The sequence below is a fragment of the Ailuropoda melanoleuca genome, chromosome 1, assembly GCF_002007445.2.
Source record: "Ailuropoda melanoleuca isolate Jingjing chromosome 1, ASM200744v2, whole genome shotgun sequence".
NCBI classification, from domain to species: Eukaryota; Metazoa; Chordata; class Mammalia; order Carnivora; family Ursidae; genus Ailuropoda; species Ailuropoda melanoleuca.
Window position 1 is genome coordinate 43,065,065 of NC_048218.1, and position 23,938 is coordinate 43,089,002.

At 35.5% G+C, this 23,938-nt stretch overlaps 1 protein-coding gene across 10 annotated transcripts in view; it reads left to right on the forward strand.

Annotated features, from left to right (window-relative positions):
• Nucleotides 1-23,938, forward strand: part of EPHA6 (EPH receptor A6) — an 811,316-nt gene that overhangs the window by 567,952 nt on the left and 219,426 nt on the right. For all 10 annotated transcript variants that reach the window (XM_034657115.1, XM_034657124.1, XM_034657119.1 and 7 more), the window contains 3 exons: nucleotides 10,022-10,130; nucleotides 13,195-13,268; nucleotides 16,218-16,343. In XM_034657115.1, coding sequence (XP_034513006.1) covers nucleotides 10,022-10,130; nucleotides 13,195-13,268; nucleotides 16,218-16,343 — 309 coding nt within the window. The remainder of the gene's footprint in view (nucleotides 1-10,021; nucleotides 10,131-13,194; nucleotides 13,269-16,217; nucleotides 16,344-23,938) is intronic.

The following is a 23,938-nucleotide window of genomic DNA, read 5'->3' on the forward strand; positions in this document are numbered from 1 at the left end:
GTGCTTTTAATCAGGATTATTTTCTTTACATATTTTTCTATGAAGAATAGATTCTAAAGAAACCTTTGAGTTTATAAGCCTTATGAAATTTGTGATCTCTAAGGACTATACATTTAATTACAAAGCCATTTACCTCAAGCCACACTAAATGTTATATAGAGAAGCTATAACCTCAAATGTGTGTGTGTATATATATATATATATATATATATATATATATATATATATATATGCCTACCAATATGCAAATCGTCACTATTAATATTATGGTGCATGTTGAATGTCGTTTGAAATTGAACATCATTGGGTCCAGGGAATTTGTGAAATTTGTAAGGAAATTCTATTCTACACTGGGTCTTAAAAAGAAAAAAAAAGAGATGAAATATGCATGTATAAAGGAGTAAGTGTTTCAACTGCAAAATATGTTATCAAAGACCTATCTCAACTTCAAGTAACAGTATGAAATATAAACGATTACAAATTAAATCCTTGACATTTGGAATGTTAACAGTAGTTCCAGGTGTTAAAATGCCTCAATCACTTTTCTTTGTTCTTTGTCACATGAAGCCTGTCTGTCAAGGCATCTTGACCGTTTATCAATGCACACAAGAATCTTTAAAACAAAACAAAATATGTTTCATGCTACACTACCTGCCTCTGCTCTGCCTCTCCATCAAGTTGTACCAAACTCACATTTTCCAATTATCCCTGTGTCATTTGGCATTTTTATCTGACAAGTAAATTAAGGTCATCGAGAAGAGTGAATCTTGAAATCTTCTCTGTCCCAATGTAGCCACAATTTGATGTACTGAATTGCATTGTTTCTGGAGAACTGGCAGACCAGAGGAGGAAAATACAGCAGTGAAATCACTTTCTGAAAAAGTATAATCCCAGCTAAGGATCCCTACTTCAGTAGATATGATCCATGAGGCTTTTTTTTCCATCCAACTGAGAATTTAGTAACTGGTTTACTTGAGTGGAACAGAGAACCTCTTGCCTCTGCCTCTCTCTCTCTCTCTCTCCCCCTCTCATCTTAGAAGTATTTTTCCTATTGGTAAATAGCATCAAATATTGAATGAATGTAAAAGAAACATGCTAATACAATACCATGGCAATACTCTTCCTCTAAATATTTACTTCATTCAAAGCCTAAGCAGGGGTATTTGAATAAAAAATCTTAACTCACAGTATTTTCTATTAATTTATCTCTGCACATATTAAATACCAAAATACAAATGTGTAAGGGGTCGTTTGTATAACTAGAACATTTTTAAGCAGGAACATTTCCAAATACATCATATATGAAAAACTCTTCTTTAGCCAGGGACATTTAATCCTTATATCTAGAATGTGTTCCTTAGCTCTTCTTCATGAATATTTATTAATTCCTAGATTGCGTAAGGCACTCTACTAATCCCATGTGATATAGAAAGTTGAGAGATATTATTTCTGCCCTCAAGAAGGTTATAGGATAGTTGAAATGAGCCAAAAAACCCTGAAATCCTCAGACATTGAATATTTTTTGACAGTTGAAGTTTTCAGACAAAAGTTTGGCCTAAAAGCACTATTTTTATTATTTTAAAATATTTTGCAGAGACATCGTTTTCTAGTCATTCATCCACAGACTCTTGGCCTGTTAAATAAAATATCTTGAATGTAAGTCAGCATTTTGTAACTGACCTTGTATGATCATATTAATGTTTGGAGTCCTTCTATGCTCCCTGAATTTTACAGGGATGTTTGATCCTAACTTCATGACTCCAGAGTAGTGTATATTTTGGAATCTTATGTCAGATTCTTATGTCAGTTTTCCCAGTTCTGGCAGTCAGCCTAGCAGTGTGCACTTCCATTCCATTCCTTCTCTTTAGATATCTCACCCCTGGCCTCCATTTACTTAATTTACTGTTACTCTACTGTTTTGTGAACTTGGCAATCAATGAACAGGTCTGAAGTAATAGTGTGAGGCATCAGACCTGTTTTATGGAGTAACTACGCGTTCTTTAGTATGTGAATCTCTGTCAAATGTCTCTTCAGAGGCTCTTTTTGTCCATCTTGTTATTGTTCCTCTGCCTTCCACATAAATGAAGTTGCCATCTAGCTGAATTCAAATACATGTGATGAGTATCTGAATAGCTGCGGGAACAGGAGAGAACGGGGATCTATCTAAGAAATACTTAAAATGTAGGAACGACAGAATTGATGATCAACCTGAAGGCCAAGGAGAGAATCGTGGGAGGGCTGAGTCCAAGGTGTCAGGCCTGGAGTTCTCTAAGAATGGTGCCCCCACTGTAGTGGGATGATTTTACCCCCTAGGCACTGGGGAAGACTCTGAATATTTTTAAATATTATTTTGAAGAATAATCCTGTGTCCACATCATGTGAGATGGATTAGGAAGAAATACTATAGAAAGCCAATTGAATAGAAAAACATAAACATAGCCTAATCATGTGAGTCTGAAGCCTGAAATGAGGCTGTGCTGTGGTAATAAATACAAGTATTGTCAGACATGATAAAGATTTGATTCTGGACGTGAAGTTGTAGGGAAAGGTAGAATCAGAGATGACTGCACATTTCAAGTCCAGGTAGCCAAGAGAGTAACAGCATCATCTACAAAATCACAGGATTATGTTTATCTAGGAGAAATGTACCCTCAGCTTTCACTCATATGTCATACTCATATGTCTATATAACCATATAGTGTTGAGGTTTTACAGATTAGTCTCCTTTATATATTGCTAAATCTTTATATAAGTACCTCATTTCATAAGGTTAAGCCAATCCTGATTACAGTATATGACCTAAAAGGGGAATTTTTTTTTCCTGAAAATAAAAAAAATGCTAAGGATTTCCTGCATGGTCTGTCAGTAAACCTTAAGATTAATTTACTGGGTACTGTCAATCTATTACATTGTTGAGATTCCTGCAGTGCTTTAGAAAATCATTTTGGTGAAATGATGAGATAATATCACTTGAAATTTTGACATTTCATTAAGAATTGGGAGTCATAAGTAAAACATGTAAATATAAAACAATATATACCACCATTTATTTCCCCAGGCAGCATTTGAAAAAAACTTTACTCAAAAAAAAAAAAAATCATGTAACTGCTGTCTTCAACAACTTTAAAAAGATGTTCATGACAGAAAAGAGTTAACTTTAAAAGCTATTCCACAGAAAATGACACAGCATACAAATAACAGATTTTACTTTGAAATGTAAATATAAACTAGAATAATCTTGATTACAGAGAGACAAAATCATGTCTCAGTAGAAGAAAATTCTTTGGTTAAAAAAAGCCAAATTGCTTTTCTCTCATATTTTCCTAAAGACATAAAATTTATTTTTTTAATCTATTTTTTAGAAGTATTTGGATTCCAAGTAAAGAACCTCACTTTTTTTTTCTCTTTAAATAGAAACAGCTAAAGTAAACCTCACTTACAATAGCATCCTGACTTTCGCCAAGCATTGGCTAGGTGCTAAGCTCTTGTTCAGGAACAATTTTGCATCTCTTTTTGGATAATTGCTTCCTCTTAAGGAAGTGTGCCTTTTTTCAAACCATACAGTGAAATAATTATTTTAATATACTTGTATTTTTCCAAGACTACAACCTTATTCCATTAAGCGAAGGGACATTTCCAATCAACTAGTCGCAAATAAATTTCATTTCTTACCTTGATGTCATTATTTCTTTTTTTAAGGACAGGTTTGCTCTCTAGGATGTTATTTACATGAGTAAATGATATTCATTTTCTCCTACAAAACTAATTAGAAATAATATTTTTAGGGTTGAAAAATGACAAATGGTGCTAACAGACAAGTTTTCATGCATGACAGGAGAATTTGCAACTACACTGTACTTTTCTGGAATCCATTTGGTAGATAGATGATTTTATGGTTTTTTTTGTCTAAGTGTCTACTTAAATAAAGCAGGTCCTTGAGACCTCTAACCAAGGAACAAGTTCCTCCTCTTAACACATGTAGTTGACCCTTGAATAACACAGGTTTGAACTGTGCAGGTCCACTTATGCACAGATTTGATTTGATTTTAATTCTTTTTTCCTGCGAAAGTTTTATTGTTTTCACTTGGTCCAAGACTTGGCACAAGGCTCAAGAGTGGTTAAAATGCTGCATAGTTGCTACAGGGAGAGATTCAGGCAGAAGCCCTGACATCACTGCCACTGGGCTCCAGAGGCTCAGAGTTGCCCATGAGCCTTTTTTTTTTTTTTTTTTTTTCCCNTTTGACACACAGAGAGAGAGAGAGAGTACAAGCAGGGGGAGCAGCAGAGAGAGGGAGAAGCAGGCTCCCACGGAGCAGAGAGCTCCAGGCGGGACTCGATCCGAGGACCTGAGCTGAAGGCAGACACTCAACCGACCTAGCACCCCAGGTGTCCCGCACGTGAGGCTTTAAAGAGATACTGGCCGAGCCCAGCCTGGAGCCAGCCAGTCTGTGGAGGTTAGTCAGGTGGTTGCCATCTTCTTGATGAGTTTTGCCTCCTCATCCAGGAAGTGGTTCTACAGGAAGTCTCAGAGACAGGGGAGTCTGTGAGGCAAAATGCAGGGCAGGCAGATCTCGGATCACCTGGTTCAGGTTCTTCCCAGGACCATAGCGGTTTTACCTCCTCATCTTGGGACAGTTTCTTCCTGTGCTGGAAGAGGGCGTGACCTTCCCCACTGGTTTTGCGTCTTCAAGAGCCCTCCCTCACCGCCAAGGGCCCACGCCCTCCAGACCGCATTATGGAGGGGGAGATAGGAGCCCGAAGGGAAGTAGGTGCAGGAGGCCTGCAGACGCGTGTTGACCAAGTGGTCGGCAGCAGCGTCCACCTCGGTGGCATAATTCTGATGAATCTGGGAATTTATGGTTGATCAGCAAGAAGGAAATAAGCTCTAAAAATGGTGTTGGCAGATCCCAGAGGCAGATGATAGCTGAGATTATGGTTCCAAGTTTGGAGGGTGGCTGGAGGCTGGAAGAAGGGATGTCCTGGGTCTGTTCTGTCCAAACATTGTCCAAGCAAGACAGGTTCACAAGACCACTGTGAGCACTGCCCATATGCATACTTTTTACAGTACTATAAATGTATTTTCTCTTCCTTATGATTTTCTTAATAACATATTCTTTTCTCTAGCCTAATTTATTATAAGAATACAGTATATAATACATATAATATAACACACAACACGTGTTAATCAACTGTTTATGTTATTGGCAAAGGCTTCCAATCAGCAGTCAGCTATTACTACTCAACAGTAGTTAAATTTGAGGGGAATCAAAAGATACACAGTGATTTTCAACTGCAGGGGTTGGCACCATAATTCTCACATTGTCCAAGAATCAGTGCCACTCTGCTGACTCATTGCTAGGGGCTGCTTATTCTTTTTCCAGAGCAACCCCCATGTATACCTTTTGTAACAGTTCTTACACTTGTAATTATTTGTTCATTGTCTATCTTTCCCTTGAACTGTAAATCCAGGAGGGCAGTAATGGTCTTTTTTGTTCATCACTGAAACTCCAGTGTTTATTTCAGTGTCTGCGATGTAATAGGTGCTCAGTAAACATTTGTTGAAGGAACTGATGCATTCCTTTTTTCTTTTTTTTTTTCTTTAAGATTTTATTAATTTATTCGACAGAGAGAGAGGGAGAGAACGAACAAGCAGGGGCAGAGGCCGAGGGAGAAACAGACTCCCCCTCTGAGCAGGAAGCCCGATGCGGAGCTCAACCCCAGGACCCTGGGATCATGACCTGAGCCCAAGGCAGCCACTTAACAGACTGAGCCACCCAGGTGCCCTGGAACTGATGAATTCTTAACCTTAGATTCACATTTCTAAGCTTAATCAACTTAAGTTAATCACATGTAGAAGTCTGTACTTCCCAGCAGCTTCTAGAAGCCTTCTGGGAAGTATTATCTCCAAACATACAGAATAATTGGATTCTTCTGATTAAAATTATGTTGGGTGGACTTACTTCACATACATATAGCTACCTTCAGGGTAAATCTTTACCTATCTCAAGTGGAAGGTGAGGATATGGATTACCCTAGGTTAACCTGACTTTTTTTTTTCTTTAACCAGAATTACCTAGTGCAAACCATCATTCAATCCATTCCCTCAAATATTTATTGAGCTACTACTATGTATCAGGCCTTATAGGCTGAATACTCTATGAAGTATCCTAGAGCTGCTATCATAAATGACACACACAGCAGAAATGTATTCTCTTACAGTTATGGAGGCCAGAAGCCTATCCCTTCCTAAGGCTCTAGGAGAGAATCCTTCCTTGCCTCTTCTAGGTCCTGGTGGCTCCAGGCATTCCCTGCCTTGTGGCTGCATAACTCCACACTCTCTGCCTCTGTCTTTACATGGACTTCTCTTCTTTGTCTTCTTTTTTGTCTCCTTATATGAGACATTTGTCATTGGATTTGGGTCCACCCAGCTAATACAGGATGACTGATACTTAACTTACTTGCACCTACAAATTCTCTCCCTCTCTCCATCTCTCTCTCTCTCTCTCTCTCTTTTTCTGTAGGGGCAAGGAGAGGGGTAGTGGAGATGTCATCATTCAACTTAACTGTAGATACAAAAGTGAATAATAAAATCCCTACCCTCATGGAATTTTTAGTCTAAAAAAAAAGAAGTGATTTCAATAAAACATGATTGAAATTTATCGGTAGAGGTAGTACAAGGGTCTGTGGGAACATAAGTCTGGGGACCTAATCAAATCTAAACAATCAGAGAAATCTCTGCCCAAATGATGTGATGTTCATGTAGGAGGGGTGACTAGGAATTGGCCATGAATGAGAGCTTGGCATTCTCTTTTAAGCAACTGGAATAAATTCAACATAGTTAGAGAATGATAAGATATTAATCTGGAAATACAAATTTAGAGCCATTTGTAGAGAGCCTTGTGAACAAAGTTAAGGACTATAGCCTTCATCCTGAGATAGTCAGAGCTTGGTGACTGGCCAACATTCATATGACAAGAGGGCAGAAATTATCCCCGTTAAGGACCAAGAGCTGCAACACAGATCATGAGTGTCCCTCTTATTTTCATCTGGCAAATCTTATTCTTTCCAGTATTTGTAGCCTTTATGGATAACACGATATCATAATAAAATTGCTCTGAAAGGTTGTGACAAAGACATTTAATTCAACATTCTCATTTTACGGACCTGACACCAAGGTCAAGCAAAATGGATTGAGGACCGACAAAAGCACTGGATCTAGCCATTTGTTCTGTTAGTGAAAATGGTCATGTAAAATACTGGCAATAGCATGGGCCTGGAGCCTAGCAAATCGGATTGGATTGCCAGCTTTCCTGTGGACAAGAAGTGTGACCTTAGACAAATAATATAACCACTTAAACTAGAACTAATAGTAGTACCTACCTATTAAGACCATCGTGCAGAACAATTTATACTGAATTTGAAGTAGTAAGCATAATTCTCAAGAACAGTTTAGTATGAAACAAATAGTGGCTGCTGTTGATGATGTTTCTAATGTTTTCATAATCATCCCAGCCCCATAATCCATGGCATTTTACTCCCAGTATAACAGGGCATCACCTTATATGCTCTTATTTTCAAGTGACTTATATATTTGTATACAGTTGAGCATTAAACAGCACGAGGGTTAGGGACACCAATCCTTCTCACTGCCCCATTCAGTCAAAAATCCACATATAACTTTTGACTCCCCCAAAATTACTAATAGCCTACTGTTGACCAGAAACCTTACCAATAACATAGTCAATTAACACATATTTTGTATGTTATATGTATTATATACTGTATTCTTACAGTAAAGTAAGCTAGAGAAAAGAAAATGTTAAGAAAATCATAATAGAAAATGCACTTACAATGCTGTACTGTATTATAAAAAAAATTGTACGTATAAGTGGACCCATGCAGTTCAAACTTGTGTTGTTTAAGGGTCAACTGTATGTTAATCTCTAGAGAACAGTGTTTAGGATTTCTGGTCCAGAAGTTAAGAAACAATTATACAGGCATATGCATTTTTCAAAGTGTCACAACTTAATATTCTGTTATTCAATTAAAATTTTAATTGAAGCAAAGTTCATAAATATGTAATTACAAGTGTGAAAAAAGATATATTAGTAAAACTGGCAGTTTGCTAAGTAGTTATTTAAGTTAAACAACACCGTGTTCTGTAACAAAGTAATCTGATTTTCAAAAGACCCAATTACATGATCTTCTCCTCCATCTGCACTTTGAATATACAGTCCCAATAAATCATTTGCTACCTGGTTATTGTGAAAATATGGGCTCCAGTTTTAAAACTCTTAAACTATATTATATATTTTACAAGTACAGCAGTTGCTAAGTAAACGTTTTCTTTTTAAATGCCATCTTCTTTAGCTTCAAAAAGTTAGTGTTGTTTTCTCTAACATCTATTCCTTATAATTTGTTATTCAATAATTTTCAGTGTGAAAATGTGACATTTTAGAGCGCTCATTAATTCCCGCAATATCAGTGCTATTTTGAAGATTAGGAAATTCATTGAGAACCTAATAAAAAAATCTTCAGCACATTATTTATTGGATAAGATGCAACTCTTTAACTTGTATCTGCACAGATTAAAAGCTAAAAGAAATAGATGCCTGAATATATCTTAATTAAATCATAGTGACTAAAATCTAATTCCAAGGTTTAATAAATTCCTTACTAAAACTGAACATAAATGATTTTTTATTTTATTTACATTTGGGTTTCTCAAAAAGCCTCTTAAATGCTGTAACTGGTTTCTTACTCAACAATAGCTTTTAATGTTCAGATATTTTCTAGTAGATTGGTCATTTTTATTGAGGAAGTTATTACTCTGGTCATAAATTTGCACATAGTATACTGCATACTTGATTCCCAGAAGAAGATCTACTTCTGTGAAAGTCTTAAAGTAGCCAAGTTTAATAAATGTTATGTTAGAGAATTAAATGTTTTTCAGCTATATTGTTTCTTTGGTTATAATGTTGGAATAATGTTATATTCTTTCTTTGATTCAGTTTTCTGTGTATAAATGATTTGATTAATAGATTTTTACAGTAATCAAAATAAAAATCAACATTTATTCTAGCTAAAGGATATTAAAGGGACTGATTGACTCAATATTTTAGAATATTGATAATTAACTGAATTCTTACTTCATAAGAGAAATGAAACATAAATTTGAAGCTTGAATTCTGGTGATGGTCATGTGTGAAGTTGAGCAAGTTCTTTACCTTCTTTGGGCCTCAGTTTTCTCACCTCTGTTCCTAAGCAATAGTTCATATCCCATTCAATAAAAAATATATCTGACTAAAACTTCAGTAATACACAAAATAAGTGCTAATGAATTCATTGAACTAACGTATTTTAAAAGATTCCTGGGAAGTAGTGAAACATGCATCCAATACAGTTTTAGATACAGTTTTGTCAATGAGAGAATTAATATGTTGTTACCATATGTTATCTAGTCTTTTCTTCAAAAAAGGAAGCTTTCAGATGTTATTTTTTAAAATTACTGCTAGACATCTAAGAACTTACACACTTGTGCTGTAGAGTGTGAATTCTTAACTCTAGTGTTTGAATTAAGCTCCATGAAATATAAAAAAGCTCATTCTTAAGCAAATTATGCAAGTCTTTCCACTTTTTAGAAATAGACACCAAAACAGTGCGTAAAGCCTAGTCTGTTGATTAAAGTGTTTAAGGAAATAAGTTAGCAGTTATATAAACAAAATCCTTTGTCCATCTGCTGATTTAAATTTGCAACAAATACTTAATCCTAAAATGTGGGATATTAAGAATCCATCTATTCTATTGGTATTTTTGTGGAAAAGGAGATAGGGTGATGTTGTGGGTTATGACCTCAATCCTCAGCCCTTATTTTAAGTTTGCATCCTGTGTGCCAAATAAAGGCAAATATTACAGGGATTTTTGGTGTCCATTACCATATTTCAAGCATATAATAAGTTGTAAAATAATTTTGGTGTGAAATGTCACCCAGGGAAATTTTAATTTTGTATTTGTGTTTCAGCTTCTGACATGGCAGCAGAACAGGGACAGATTCTCGTGATAGCCACCGCAGCTGTTGGGGGATTTACTCTCCTCGTCATTCTTACTTTGTTCTTCTTAATCACTGGGAGGTAACTAAAGCATACCAGATTACTACCAAGATTTGCGAATAACTGTTCTCTTATATACTTTGTATTCGTATGATTTTCAGTGTAACAAACCATGTTTGAGAGAAAAGGGGATCAGGGCAGATTCTGCTCTGACTGAAGTTTATGTTACAGAACCACCTGTCTAGTTCTCTGTATCAGTAGGCTTCTGAATATGAAAGCAACCAACGACTTGATAAAAACACTTTGAAAGCTAAGAATGATAAATTCTTACTCAATAAGTTACTTCTGAGTTTTTCCTTTGCTACATTCAAATTATCCCATGAAAGGGATTGTTCCTGGGGAAAAAAATAATTCAACAGAGAATTTATGTAAATCTTAATGTTATAGAATGTATTATATACATTCATATTCATTAAATAGTGAAAGGATCTATATTAGAGTTATATTAATTGGTTTTATAAACCTGGTATTTCTCCACTTTAGTGTAATAAGGATGAAAATTTAGAGTAACAGTAAATTTAACATAGCAAAAGACCTAGATTGAAATCCTGACTAGCTGGTCAAAGTGCTTCATCCATCTAAAACTTAGATTTCTATTTTTGTACATACTTTGTGTAACAATGAATTAAAACCATTTATTGATTTTTAGATATATTAGATTGTTACCATGAGCCGGGTACTGACAATACAGAGATGTGAGTAAAGATAATATGTATGAAATCACAAAAAAGAACAAGTAGTATTTCTTATGTAAACCTTGATATTAGGCCTCAACTCTTTGTCAGATATTGTCAATATATTAGATCATATTTTTATTCCTACAAGGGGAAAAATAATTCCTTCTAGATTATCAGTAGGGGCACAAAAGCATACCTCAAGAGTTTTCTTGATAATCTGAAAAACACACATACTGCAAACAACCAGTGTCATGATTTAAAAGTGCAATAAGAATGCCAGAAAAAGTGTGCATCCATGATGACATCAGCCAAAGTATGTCATCTCAACTGGAAAATGTTGATATTTGATAATGAGCAGAAATAACAAAGAGCTACCTTCAGGGGCAATAGTTCAGTGAGCTATAAACACCCTTTGTTTTGTTCATTTTAAAACTCTACTTACATATCAATATTTTATTAAAATTAATTCTAAAATTATAGAGGATATGCATGCATGGAAAATTATTATCTATAATTTTAGTGCAGGCTAAAGGTGCAGATCAATAAATTCATAAGTACTTAGAAGTCACTTGTCAAAGGTGGGTCCCTGCCTGACTGCAGTTGAATGAAGGTGTCAGATTTAGTTGTAACAAACCCACTTTTACAGAACTTCTCAAGGAGCAGAGAAACACGTGAGTATCTTAATGTGGTTAAGTTGAAATGGTGACTTCTTTATGAAATTAATTGTAAATGGGACACATTTATCCCATGTGTATTTAAAATTTTTTTTTGTATTAATAGACCTAGCATTGCTCTTGTGTAATAAATAGAGTATCTCAGAGTCTCCAGTGTTGGGAGGCTGATTAGCTGATAGAAAAGTCATAGCTATTGTAATAAGAAAAAAATAAAAATATCTAATGAAAGAATGCAGGAAATACTGATAAATTAATCCTAATAGAAAGAACTAGTTTGGACGTGTCATTGTGCCCCCACCAGATACTGTTGCCAAGCACTCTTCTGTTTCTCTGTCCCTTTATACCCCGGGAACGTCTGACAGTTCCTGCCATCATCACAGCTTTGGTACAACCATCTTTTATAGTGGGAAGAAAACAAATTTTGGATTCTCTAAACCAACTAAACATTTAGTTGAAAGCAAAATATTCAATATAATATCCTACAAATACCAAACATGACCTACAAAATCCTTAATCACTAGCAGGGGAGAACTACTTATAAAAACAACAACAACAGAAACAACCAAACAAAACCCTATGCATCCTGGTAGAGGTCTAAGCTTGTTTGCAAAACAAAACAAATCAAAATCCCAAAAATAACAGGTTGGAGTTCTTCCGATCCTATCTAGGACTGTCTTGCAAGAAGAGGGATTAAATACAATTTTGGTGCATGGAAAGGCACAATGACAATTAGGTTAAAAAAATAAGCATGCCAATACTTTATGTGTTGCTGTATGTCTAGCAAACCGGCTAAATCAGTTTGCCCTAATGAACTTGAGAGATGCGCTCAAATGTTATCTTTATTTGGGATTTCTGAAGCAGAATTTGAATACCACTTAAAAAGAGAATTCAATGATGAAAAATTTGTACTAAATGATTTTCAGCTTTTACATTCCATGTTTGCCCATTTATATGACATTAAGAGCTACTTTAATATTCTTCATCCTGGGGAAGACAATTTCAATTATACAGGATAAAAAAATTCATTTTGAAGTATCCCTTACACACCAAGATAGGGGAGTATTCATTGGAAATTATTCTATAAAAACTGTAGGACATTTCTGAATAAATACTCAATTTGCTATAGGGTTTGAGGATAAGTTCACATTGAAAGATTGGATTGTATACCACAGATGTATTCTATTTAACCATTTGGAATTAGAAATTTGATGAACTGTCAAATCATATGGATGCTGATGAATTTATTCATGTTGAAGAAGTCATGCAAGATAAGCCTCTCCTCTTTCTTAGAGCTCTGTCATCCCAAGAGAGAACAGAACATACCTCTACCAAATTTCTAACATTAAAAAGGAAATCATGCTCTTTAGCAATGAAACCAGAAGACAGTTGTCTAAATGTATGAGTCAAAAGCTCATTTTGACTTTTAATGCTTTTACCAACTCCAGCTATTAGAAGTTATATAAGGAAGGACAGGATGGTTATTTCTGATTATAGAATATTCTCTAAGATTCCTATCATTTGCATCAATCAGTCCACTTGAGAGCATTTCGTTCTTATCTGGAGTTAATTTGGATGTATACGAAAAAGGTTGTATGGAGTATTTTCACGTGTTATAAAGATTTTCTTAAAAAATGGCCTTTATGATAAGAACTTTGCCTGTGGGTGATAGGTATTTTAGTTGGTTTTGATTCTCATTCAGTTCTAAAAATAAGATTCTATTTACCCTTTTTAAAGATGCCAATGGTACATAAAGGCCAAAATGAAGTCAGAAGAGAAGAGAAGAAACCACTTACAGCAGAATGGGCATTGTAAGTAGTACAGTGACTCTTTCATTGTCTTACATTGTGCCAGCCCTTGAGAGTTCGTTTTAAACCTACATCCACGGAGTTGAGAAAATCTGAAAAAGTGTACTTCCAACCTTTCAGTATAAGAGTTTTCATCTGGTTCCCAGGTTTGTTTGTGGAAAGTGCACCTGCTTCTCATTAAATGATAGTACTTTTTTTTTTTTTTTACTAATCCTGCTTGCTGGAAAACACGAAGACTGAATATGCTAAAAATACAAGATGACTGCTTATATCTAGTTATTTACCATTCACAATGGCTCCTGAATGTGAGTTGGTTTTATGTAGTAGAGCATTAGCCATGGAAATATTAAGGAATTTTTATTCTTTCTTGTAGGGACTGTCATTTAAACACATAACAAATCAATTTACAATTCATTAACACTAAAAAAGAAAATCAGCTCTTTAACTTTTAGAATATGTATGAAATCCTTGAGCTGACTACAAGGTTATATTCATTTGTGGAATCTCTTCCCAAGCAAGCTATAATTACCACTATAGTTGGTTTGATAATTGCCACCCTCTCCTCCCCAACGCCCACCTCCACCTCCACCTCCAAATGGCAGACTACTTTGTCAAGACAGTTTCTCTGTCGTGAGACTGAATTACCAAGAAAGGGTTGTTCTCTAATTAGCTGCACTATAGAGATAATGTGTGAGGCACGTTGTTTAACTATTTAAACTCATCTTTACTTCAAGTTGAGCGAAAGGAATAAGGGACTTTTCAATCTATAACATTCTCTGATGGGGGCAGAAAGGATTTAAGTGAGGGTATTATCAATTAGAGGGATGGGTTAGGACTATTTCTAGGCTCACAAGATTTTCCAGTGGTCTACGGACTATCTGCATTAGGATGGTCCATCCTCACTCACCGAAGTTCTGACTCAGAAGGTCCATGATAGGGCTACGACATATGCATTTTTAGCAAGGTCTCCCTAGTTGCTCTTTTTTTTTTTTTACAATACATTTGAGGCTCACTGCATTGGCAGAGAGCAGGAAGCTGAGGCAGCCACTACCATCCATGGGATGAGCTGGGAACACTGTGAACAGTTGTGGAAAACTGGATCCAAACACCTGGACGGATGACATATGCCGAGCCACCTTAAGATTGACTGCAGGGCATTTAGTACTGAAATGCAGAAGAAAAAGATGCTTCTGGGGTATTTATTATCTGTTTTCCAACTAGCAGTTTACCGTAAACTAAACCAGATGGGCCCAGCAAGAGGCAGTGAAAATAACCTAAGGCAGCCAAAGAAGTAAAAGAAAAGCAACAAACCCATGTTTAAGAAGCCATGGATAAGTTAAATAAGTAACTAGATAGTTAAAATTGGAGCTAAGTTTTTTTTTCCCTATACTACATACATTGTGTTTACACACACACACGCACACACACAAGAAAGTGATATTAACACCTTAAATCCAATTAGATACCACTAATCATCTAGTAGTAGCCACTGGATTTGCATTTAGATTTTTCAATCTGAAACTACAACTCCCATTAAGTTATAAAAATATCATAAGAAATATGGACCAGAGGTAAAGATGATCTGTTCTCTTTTCCTCCAATCTAAACTTTGGGAAGTCAAGAAAAGCACAGTATTTTAGAATCATTATCAGGTCTAAGTATACCTAGAATGCTTTACTGGCGATATTTTGGGAAGTACTAATCTTCTCACGGGTGCATATCTGGTAGCAGGAGATAGTAGGCAAAAAGTAATGAAAGAAGGCAACAGACATACAGAACTCATGAAGCAAATTCTGCTAATGGTATTTCATCACCTCCTCTAAACTCACTTTATCACTTTTTCTTTGTTTGCTTTTGAGATTTTCTTGCAAGAGCATGTTTCTAAGGAAACCTAGCCAACACTTAACTCAGGGTATCGTATGGTTTTCAAAATCAAAAGCAACAAAACCAAGTATTATCCATCCTCTATGCCACGAATTTGTATTGATCTTTTAATCCCTAGTAATTCATATTTAATAAAGGTTTGCTGTATGGTTATTACCTATAATACCATACCTAAGGAATTTGGAAAGATAAAAGGTGTATAAGAGATGATCTGTCCTCCAGGAGCTAGCAGTCTAACCTGGAAAACAAAAACCAACCAACAAAACCAAGGAATATCCATCCACAGGCAGTCTATGACTTCTTCAGATAGTGGAAGAAGTTGTGGATGAATATATAATCACACATTCAATTTTCCAGCCATCCTTATTCATCATTCTAACTGCTGTTGGGCTGTGAGCACTCCACCCCTTTCAAAGAGAGTAGCAGCTACACAGCCAGTGACCAGATTTGGACCTTAGATTCCCACCCTTAACTCCAGGATCGACAGGGGGTCCTGTCCAGGATCATGTGCAGCCTGGCTATGAAAGCAACCCCAACAACAGGAAGGGCTGATGTCCCTTGTCATTGTCCATTGCTGTGCCATGGGATCTGTTCTTTACTGCCTGAGAGTTTCTGGACTGAGGATGATTTTGGAAAACCCATTGCCTAGTGCTAGTTCAAAGGGTCCAGGAGGGACACTAACAGGCTTGCTTGTTTGGAGGGAAAGGCTTATGTTTTTTCCCCCATGTCCTAAGCTAGATCCTGTATGAAATGTATGGGTTGTTAGTGAATAAGCGAACTGATTAAACATTTTACAGAGATGTAATAAATATGTTTTCTGGAGTCTGTCAGCTCACTCTCTATTAAACCACCAGTTCATTTTACATTAACAGGTAAATAAATTCTTGACTCTAAGTACTCAAAGCTTTAATGGGGGGTGAGGAGGAGTGGGACAAAAAGAGAAGAGAATTAAATTTAAATAATTAACAAGAACGACTACTTTAGTATGTCAATCCTTGTTTTAAACATACACAAGATGTGTAATTACTAAAATATTTTAAACTAAATCAGTCTTCTGTTTTGTTGCAGTACGTTTCCCAGGAATTAAAACTTACATAGATCCAGATACATATGAAGACCCATCCCTCGCAGTTCATGAATTTGCAAAGGAAATTGATCCTTCAAGAATTCGCATTGAGAGAGTCATTGGGGCAGGTAAACACAAAATCTGTACTTTTGAAGATAAGATTCCTTGATGGTTTTGTGACTGGTTTATCAACATAATATTTTAAATCTTAGAAGTTTTAGTCACTGAAATTTTTTCAGAAAGGAGAAGTAAATTATCTTCTATATGTTATTTTTTTAAGTATTGTAAGCACGTAAATTCATTTTCTAAGCAATGAAAGAATTCACAAATGTTATTTTTAACTCCTGTAGTCTTCTTTCAGTATGAGATAACTTACAATGAAACTAGAGTGATGTAAGAATTTATTTTGAGGATGCAACTTCATGAGTTTTTCATAAGTTATCATGGACTGACTCAGGCCCCAACATCTATAGACATATACTATAATTAGTATTCATATTGATGACCTTGAGGCTGTGCAAGATCCAGAAGTGTTCTGGAAATCAATGAGGATAAAATTAGCTTCAATATAATGTTTTATGTCATTTCAATGCTAATTAGTGATTTTTCCTATGTAGAATGTTCAAACAGAACACTATTTTATTCAACTGTTCTGGATAAATACAAATTTATTGTGAATTAGCTCCCAAGAGTTTACTCTGTACATTACTTAGGGCAGAGGCTAAGCTGATGTAACAAAGAGACCCCAGAATATTTATTCCTCTTTCAAATCCTTGACCTAAGGTGTATGGTCCATGTTAGCAGAGGAGCTGTTATTCAGGAGGTTTTGACAGGACCCAAGTTACTCTTACTCTTTGCTCATCCTTCCCTTAGTGTGTCATCCTTCTCTGAATGGTCAAAGCCCTCCAGCCCTTGAGAAGGAGAAGGAAGAAGTTTGTTCTTTTTTAGCTCTGTCTATAAGGCAGTAACATGGAAATTGCAAACATGTCTATTCATACCTCAGTTGTCCAAATGCAATTACCTGGGCACCAAGAGAGAGAATTTGAAATATAATCTCTGACTGGGCAGCCATGCCTGCAGCTAGGAAGGGAAGGGAGAAGTGTAAGTAGAGAAGGGAGACTGGATCCTGAACAGGGGAATTCATCTCCCCTAGATACTGGATACCTCTGTAATCCTTGGGAGTGAGCAGAACATACCAAAGCATGGCCATTCCATCCAGGTATCATGTCTTCGCAAAGGCCAAAGAAAGCAGCAGATTATCCTTTGTCTCTTTCCAAAGCCCTTCTTCACCAGAGGGCGAGCTGCATAGTTTGCAGGGACCAATGCAAAATGAATATGTAGAGTCTCTTGTTAAAATGTTATTAAGAATTTCAGGACAGTGACATCAGAACTTTAAGCAAATGACAGGGCCCTTCTAAACTCAAGACTCTGTATGACTACTCCCATTAAGTGGACTCTGTTCCCCAGATACACAGAAATCTAGCACTATACAAGAATTTCAGAGGCTTTTGGAGAGAGCCCTTCCTTATATCACTTTATTCCTTATGTACAATGGATCATCTCATCTCCTACAAGGCCAGATCTCCCTTTGAAAGCTGACACAAGGGGCCTATACACTTAATCCTGATGCTTACAGCTGAAGAGGCTGTCTTATCAGAAAGATTAAGAACCTGGAATGAAACCAGATTCTCTATTCTCTTCTCTTGAACATAAAGCACATCAATGGGCATTAAAGGTATAATTCAAAGAGTGATTGAATTATATTTATTTAGTTTGGGTATTCATTTATTAAGACAGCAGAGGAATAGAGGTGAGAGGAGGCCAAATAATTCCATTGCACCCTATATTTGGCTTTCATCCTCTGGTGCCCAAGAAAAAGTGGCATGTCTTTTTATACTTCAGTGTTCAGTCCTTATGTAGATACAATAGAAGCATTTTCCATTATAGCCCTTTGTGCATAAAGTAAATGCCAGTGTCTGAAATCATGTTGAGAAATAAAATCAAATATCTAAGTGTTAACAAATAAATTATGTTCATTTTTAGCTTTTAGGTTTTTTTTCATCCAAAATGTAAATTTTGCCCTAAAAAAGTATAATATATTGGGGCACCTGGGTGGCCCAGTCATTAAGCATCTGCCTTTAGCTCAGGGCGTGATCCCAGAGTCCTGGGATCGAGCCCCACATCAAGCTTCTCTGCTGGGAGCCTGCTTCTTCCTCTCCCACTCCCCCTGCCTGTGTTCCCTCTCTCACTGGCTGTCTCTCTCTCTGTCAAATAAATTTTTTAAAAAAGTATAATATATTGCCAAAGGAAACAGTAACTGTTAAAGAGACTCTTTTAATATCATATTACCCCTACCTTGTCTAACCTCTAATAAGTCGTATTGGGATTCCTCCAAAGACAGACTGTCTAAACCATGTAGTTAATCCTATACATCAGTGTCTCCTCTTTGTATTTATTCACCTTTGATTATTTCAACTTTCAAGCAATATGCTGTGTTTTTATTGTCCACCTTCAGAAAAGTCATAAAAATGCTTTATGAGACGAAGTTGTAACCTAACATTCCTCTTTGCATTCCTGGCCAGTACTACTTTGTTAATGAACTCCATTATGTCACGTTTCTAAAACTCTATTTGTAGGTGGAAAAAATTAGTGAATATGTGGACATTTCTCATGAAAAAAGCACTGTTTGGTCAAACTAAAGAAGAATTAATAGAATTATGTTAACATCTATGACATAATTACATAACTGGTTACTTGCCCAACATTTTACTGTAAATACTTTCTTAAGTTGTCTCATATCCTCTATTTTTTTCCTATTTAATTGTTTCTTCTCAGACTCCTACTTTCTCATCATATGTGTGCATTAGGTATTCCCCTTGGAAGTCTAAATTAAATGACTTAAGTGGCAGTACAGACACTGGACAGAGGTGTGTTGGAATGGGGGAGATAGGAGAGAGGCAAGATATCAGGTGTTAGTAATTGTGCTCCCTACAGGCTCATGCTTTTGATTCAGGTCAGGTCTAGATAAGGGTGACTGGTCCAGTTTGAATAGTTCCCAAAGTTGACTTGAGTTTGGAAGTTAAGTTTTGAGTCAAACAAAATAGAGTTGAGTAGTAATTCTGCGATTTTTAACAGTTGCATGTTTTGGGCCAAATGCTGGGCTTCAGTTTCCTCATCTGTAAAATGGGCGTATGCTACCTACCTTCTGGGGTTGTTGTCAGGCTTAATTGAGATAAATGTGTATAAGCACCTGGCATTCAGCACAAGGGATGGATGCAACAAATCATCTTGACCTATCTCCTCTAGTATGTGTTATTGTTGAAGCCTTAATATAAATAGATATCTCCCTTGTGACATTGAATTTTAACCTTTGGTAATGATAATGCTTTCCCTAACTACTTCCCTTTGGAGATTTCTTTAATTCTGATGATGATGATGATGATTAAAGCTTGTTTTTTATTCAGTACCTACTAAAGGCCCTGTGTTAAGTGCTTTTCATGTATTTTCTTATAAAATTGTCATAATAATCCCATGAGGTAGATAGTAGTATTCTCATTTATGATGAAGAATGAGGTGAAGAAAGATTAAGTGACTTGCTCAACATTATAAGACTAGATTAGCAGAAGACCTGGGGTTTAAACCCGGCTATGTATAACTCCCAAGGCTACCATTCTTAACCACCGTGTTATATTGTATCTGTGCTATTCATTTTATTCTTTCTCAAACGAAAAAAATTTTGCGTCCAGAAAACATATCAAAATGTGCTTTAAAAGGCAACCATTTCCAATTTTTAAAATCTTAGGTAGTTTAAAGATATTTAATATCTTATTGACACAAAAATTTTAATTGAAAGATAATCAGGAAATCATTTTGATGAAAGAATATTGAATTTCTTATTCTGTATGGATATTTAGAGAATAAATACATTTTGTGGAGAAAAGAAAATAATTAATACTTAATCCAAAGTCTGGAAGACCCAGTTACAGAGATATTTACAATCTGGAAATCATTTCAGTTGGTAAAATATTATTATTAATATTTTATCATTCATGAGAATGAGAATTTGTAGACATGAAATCTTGTTCATATTCTTTTAAGATTCTAATTATTACATTATTTTTTGTGTAAGAATCCAAAAATTCTATACTTACATACTCCCATATCACAAAACATGAGAATAATGGGTAAATATGAGAAATTTGAGAATATGGAAAATGAAAAACAATCCAGAAATTAAAGTAGACAAAATTATTTATGAGGCCAAGGAAATAATGCTTCAAATAAGTAGAGGCAAACCATTGAGAGTTTTTTTCATGATGGGGGTGGGGAGGTATTTCATGTGCAAGACTGCTGCTGGCCAGAGGGGCCTATTAGAATTCTTTTCCTTGTGTTTTGCTCTAAAGAACCAATGTCATTATAAGGCCAGTATTGTCAAATGACATTTATTGCTTGTATTTACATTTCTAAAATTTGCCTTCTCCTTCTTAAATAAAGGTATGTCTTTCTAGAATATTAAAAGCCCTAATTTAACTAATGATAAGATTATTCAGAATAAGTAGGGCATCTTTGAACAATTGACTTATCAATGTAATTCAAATGAACTGTCTCAGAAAAATTAGCAAATCTCATGTTGGTGCAATACATAGCATCTTTTCTGGTTTTTTGCTTTTTTTTTTTTTAAAGAGTGCTTTCCACGCTTCTAATTGGGAGACATAGTATATAATCATTAAATATTTCTTAAATTAGTTGTTAAAAAATAAACCCCAAAATAGCTACATTAAAGTTTTAAGAAAGCAAAAAGCATGGGAAATTATATCACACTTAATCTGTAACATTTCTTAACATATTCACTGAGAAATGTTTGTTAGATAGCTAATATCTACTTATAAAAGGCACTGTGCTAATTTTTTTTTCATATTAAGTCACTATGCTTATCAAAAACATATGGAATCAACCTGTCTTCCACAACCTTTGTCTTGGGACTTTCAGCTTTACCCAAATGTTATGTGACAAATCCTTAGGAAACTTATTCAATATCTAGGCTGAACACACACACACACACACACACACACACGCATTTGTGTATATATATATATATATGTATATGTATATATTTGTGTGTGTATATATATATACACACACACACTTAAAATTTCTTATCTTTCACTGTAAATTTTACTTTTTTTTAATGAGTTTTCTAGGATATCTTTTTTTTGTATATCACTATTCTATTTAATAGTGGCAGCTTATCTTTGTTCATCAATACAGGCCTGAATTTCCATGAAAATGCACATTTCCATTTAAATGAAGTGAGCAGCTCTGTTGCAAAGGAGACTATCAAGATCATCTATCTTCTTTGACTTTTTGCATCATAAAATGAAATACTGTGGCCAGAGGACTGTAAAACAGAAATTCCCAGGCTAAAAGAACCAAGTCAGATTAGGATAGAATCATTATTTTACACATATCTTGAGAGATAATGAGAAAACTGGTAAACTGAATTTTAATCATGGGCCAGAAAAGGTCATTGAAAGGCCCTCCCTTTTTCAGGGCAGTATTGAATCTAACCCATTATTAAAAAAAAAAAAACTTGCCTTGCTGAGTATCTATAATTTTGAAACATTATTCCGTTGAAAAAAGATCATTCTTGTGTCTCTAAGCCCATAGGGTACCCTCTTTTATTTGACCTTCCCTCTTTCCCTAGTCTCAGCGGAAATGCATAATATCTCCCCGTCATTCATATTCTGTTCCTTTATCTATACAGAACTCATTATTGCCTCTACTATCAGCCTTCTCTTCTCTTGGCTTAGTGTCACCATATTTTTTCTCTTCCTAGAATAGTCCAGAAGTTTTAACTGTTGGTTTCTCAGCAATCATCTGCAGGTAAAAGAAAGTCAAAAGGACAACAAAAGGAGTATAAAAAGTGAATGACAAACCAGTGATTTATTCAGCCTAATATTTTGTTCTGTTATTGCCATCTCCTTTGAGGTCACAGTTGTACTTGCTAATGTGCAAGGCAAAGCGCTTGCTTTCCCGGCCACTCCTAATTCTCTGCAGCCATCACCCAACTAACCTTTCTAGAACCTGTTCTTTCTTCGGTTGTCATAAAGGAACTCTCTCATCCCCTGTATGATTTTTGTTTATCTTCTGCAACTATATTGTATTTTTTTGCAACATGACAAGAGGAGTGTAGGCAGTGTTCCAGATGCGGTTTCACAATTCAGTTTTTATAAGAAGAAACTTGAGTTTATGGCCTGTCTTCTCCATATTTAATGAGATGATCTTCTCAAATGCAAATGTCATTCTTGTCCATCAATTGAAAAGATTTATGGTGGAGGTCAGATTAATTTTCTTTTCTATTCTTAGAAACTCCTTTGTCCAACCAATTAGACTGAAAATAAGATCAACAGTAGATTCTGGCAAGATTTTTGTGCCTTTTACTCAAGAATTTCATAGCATTCTAAATCAAATGATGTAATGAAAAATGGGCTTTATCCATTCTCCCTGGACATTATAATATGAATAAAAGGAACAGACAAGAGCCAGACAGACCCATGCTTGAATCAGTTTTACTTTTTTTTTTTAAGATTTTAATTATTTATTTGATAGAGATAGAGACAGCCAGCGAGAGAGGGAACACAAGCAGGGGGAGTGGGAGAGGAAAAAGCAGGCTCCTAGCGGAGGAGCCTGATGTGGGACTGGATCCCATAACGCCGGGATCACACCCTGAGCTGAAGGCAGACGCCCAACCACTGTGCCACCCAGGCTCCCCAAATCAGTTTTACTTTTAATTCACTCCATAACCTTCAGCAATTTAGTAATAGCTCAGAAATTTGGTCTGCTCACCTATAAAATGGGTTCATCATCATAATAATAAGTATCTTGTAGGATTAATGTAAAATTTAAAGATGACACCTACTTAGGCTCTGGCATACAGTAGACAGTAAAAAGACAGAAACAGGACTATCAGGTTAAAAATACTTTCTATATTCAGTTGAAATGGCTAAGAAGAATGGCACTCTATCCGCAACCCTTAAAATACTTTTGATACAATAGCACCTGCCCGTACAGAATTCCATTCCCAATGCCGTAGTAACTGGAATGATATATATGATTTTCTGAGTCAGTTGAAAATTAGCAATTAAAAATGGAGTTTTATTTTTGGCAGTATATTAAGAGGTATGCCCATATGAACAAATTCTTTCCTTTTTTGTTTTTCTTTTTAATTAAACCCAAAACTTAATTCCCCCTCTATCTTGTGAGGTTATATTGTATGTGTTTATTTTTACTTTAAACAAACAATCATATGATGAAATGACTTTAACAAAAGAAAATTTACTTCAATATCTTAAGGTAAAACCATTGTAAACTAGTCTTATCTGTTTATTCCCGGAACATCAAAAAAATTAGTAGGTTGATTTATCAAAGATAGAATTATATATCAATTTTATAGACTTTAAGTTAATTTTATTTACTTGTATTTCAACACTCCACATTTTATTTGGGGGGCCATTTAGTGTACATTTGCTATCTTATGTATGCATTTCCTACTCGTGCAAGATGCCTCATCCAAGTAGCTGTTTGAGAAATGCTTGTAAATAAATAAACAAATGAGTAATTAAGTAAATGACTAGAAGAATATAGAATAATTTCTAAGTAATTCTTTTAAGTGACTATGTCTATCTGGTAATCAGCAAAAATGCTAATATGGAGGGTAAGTTAA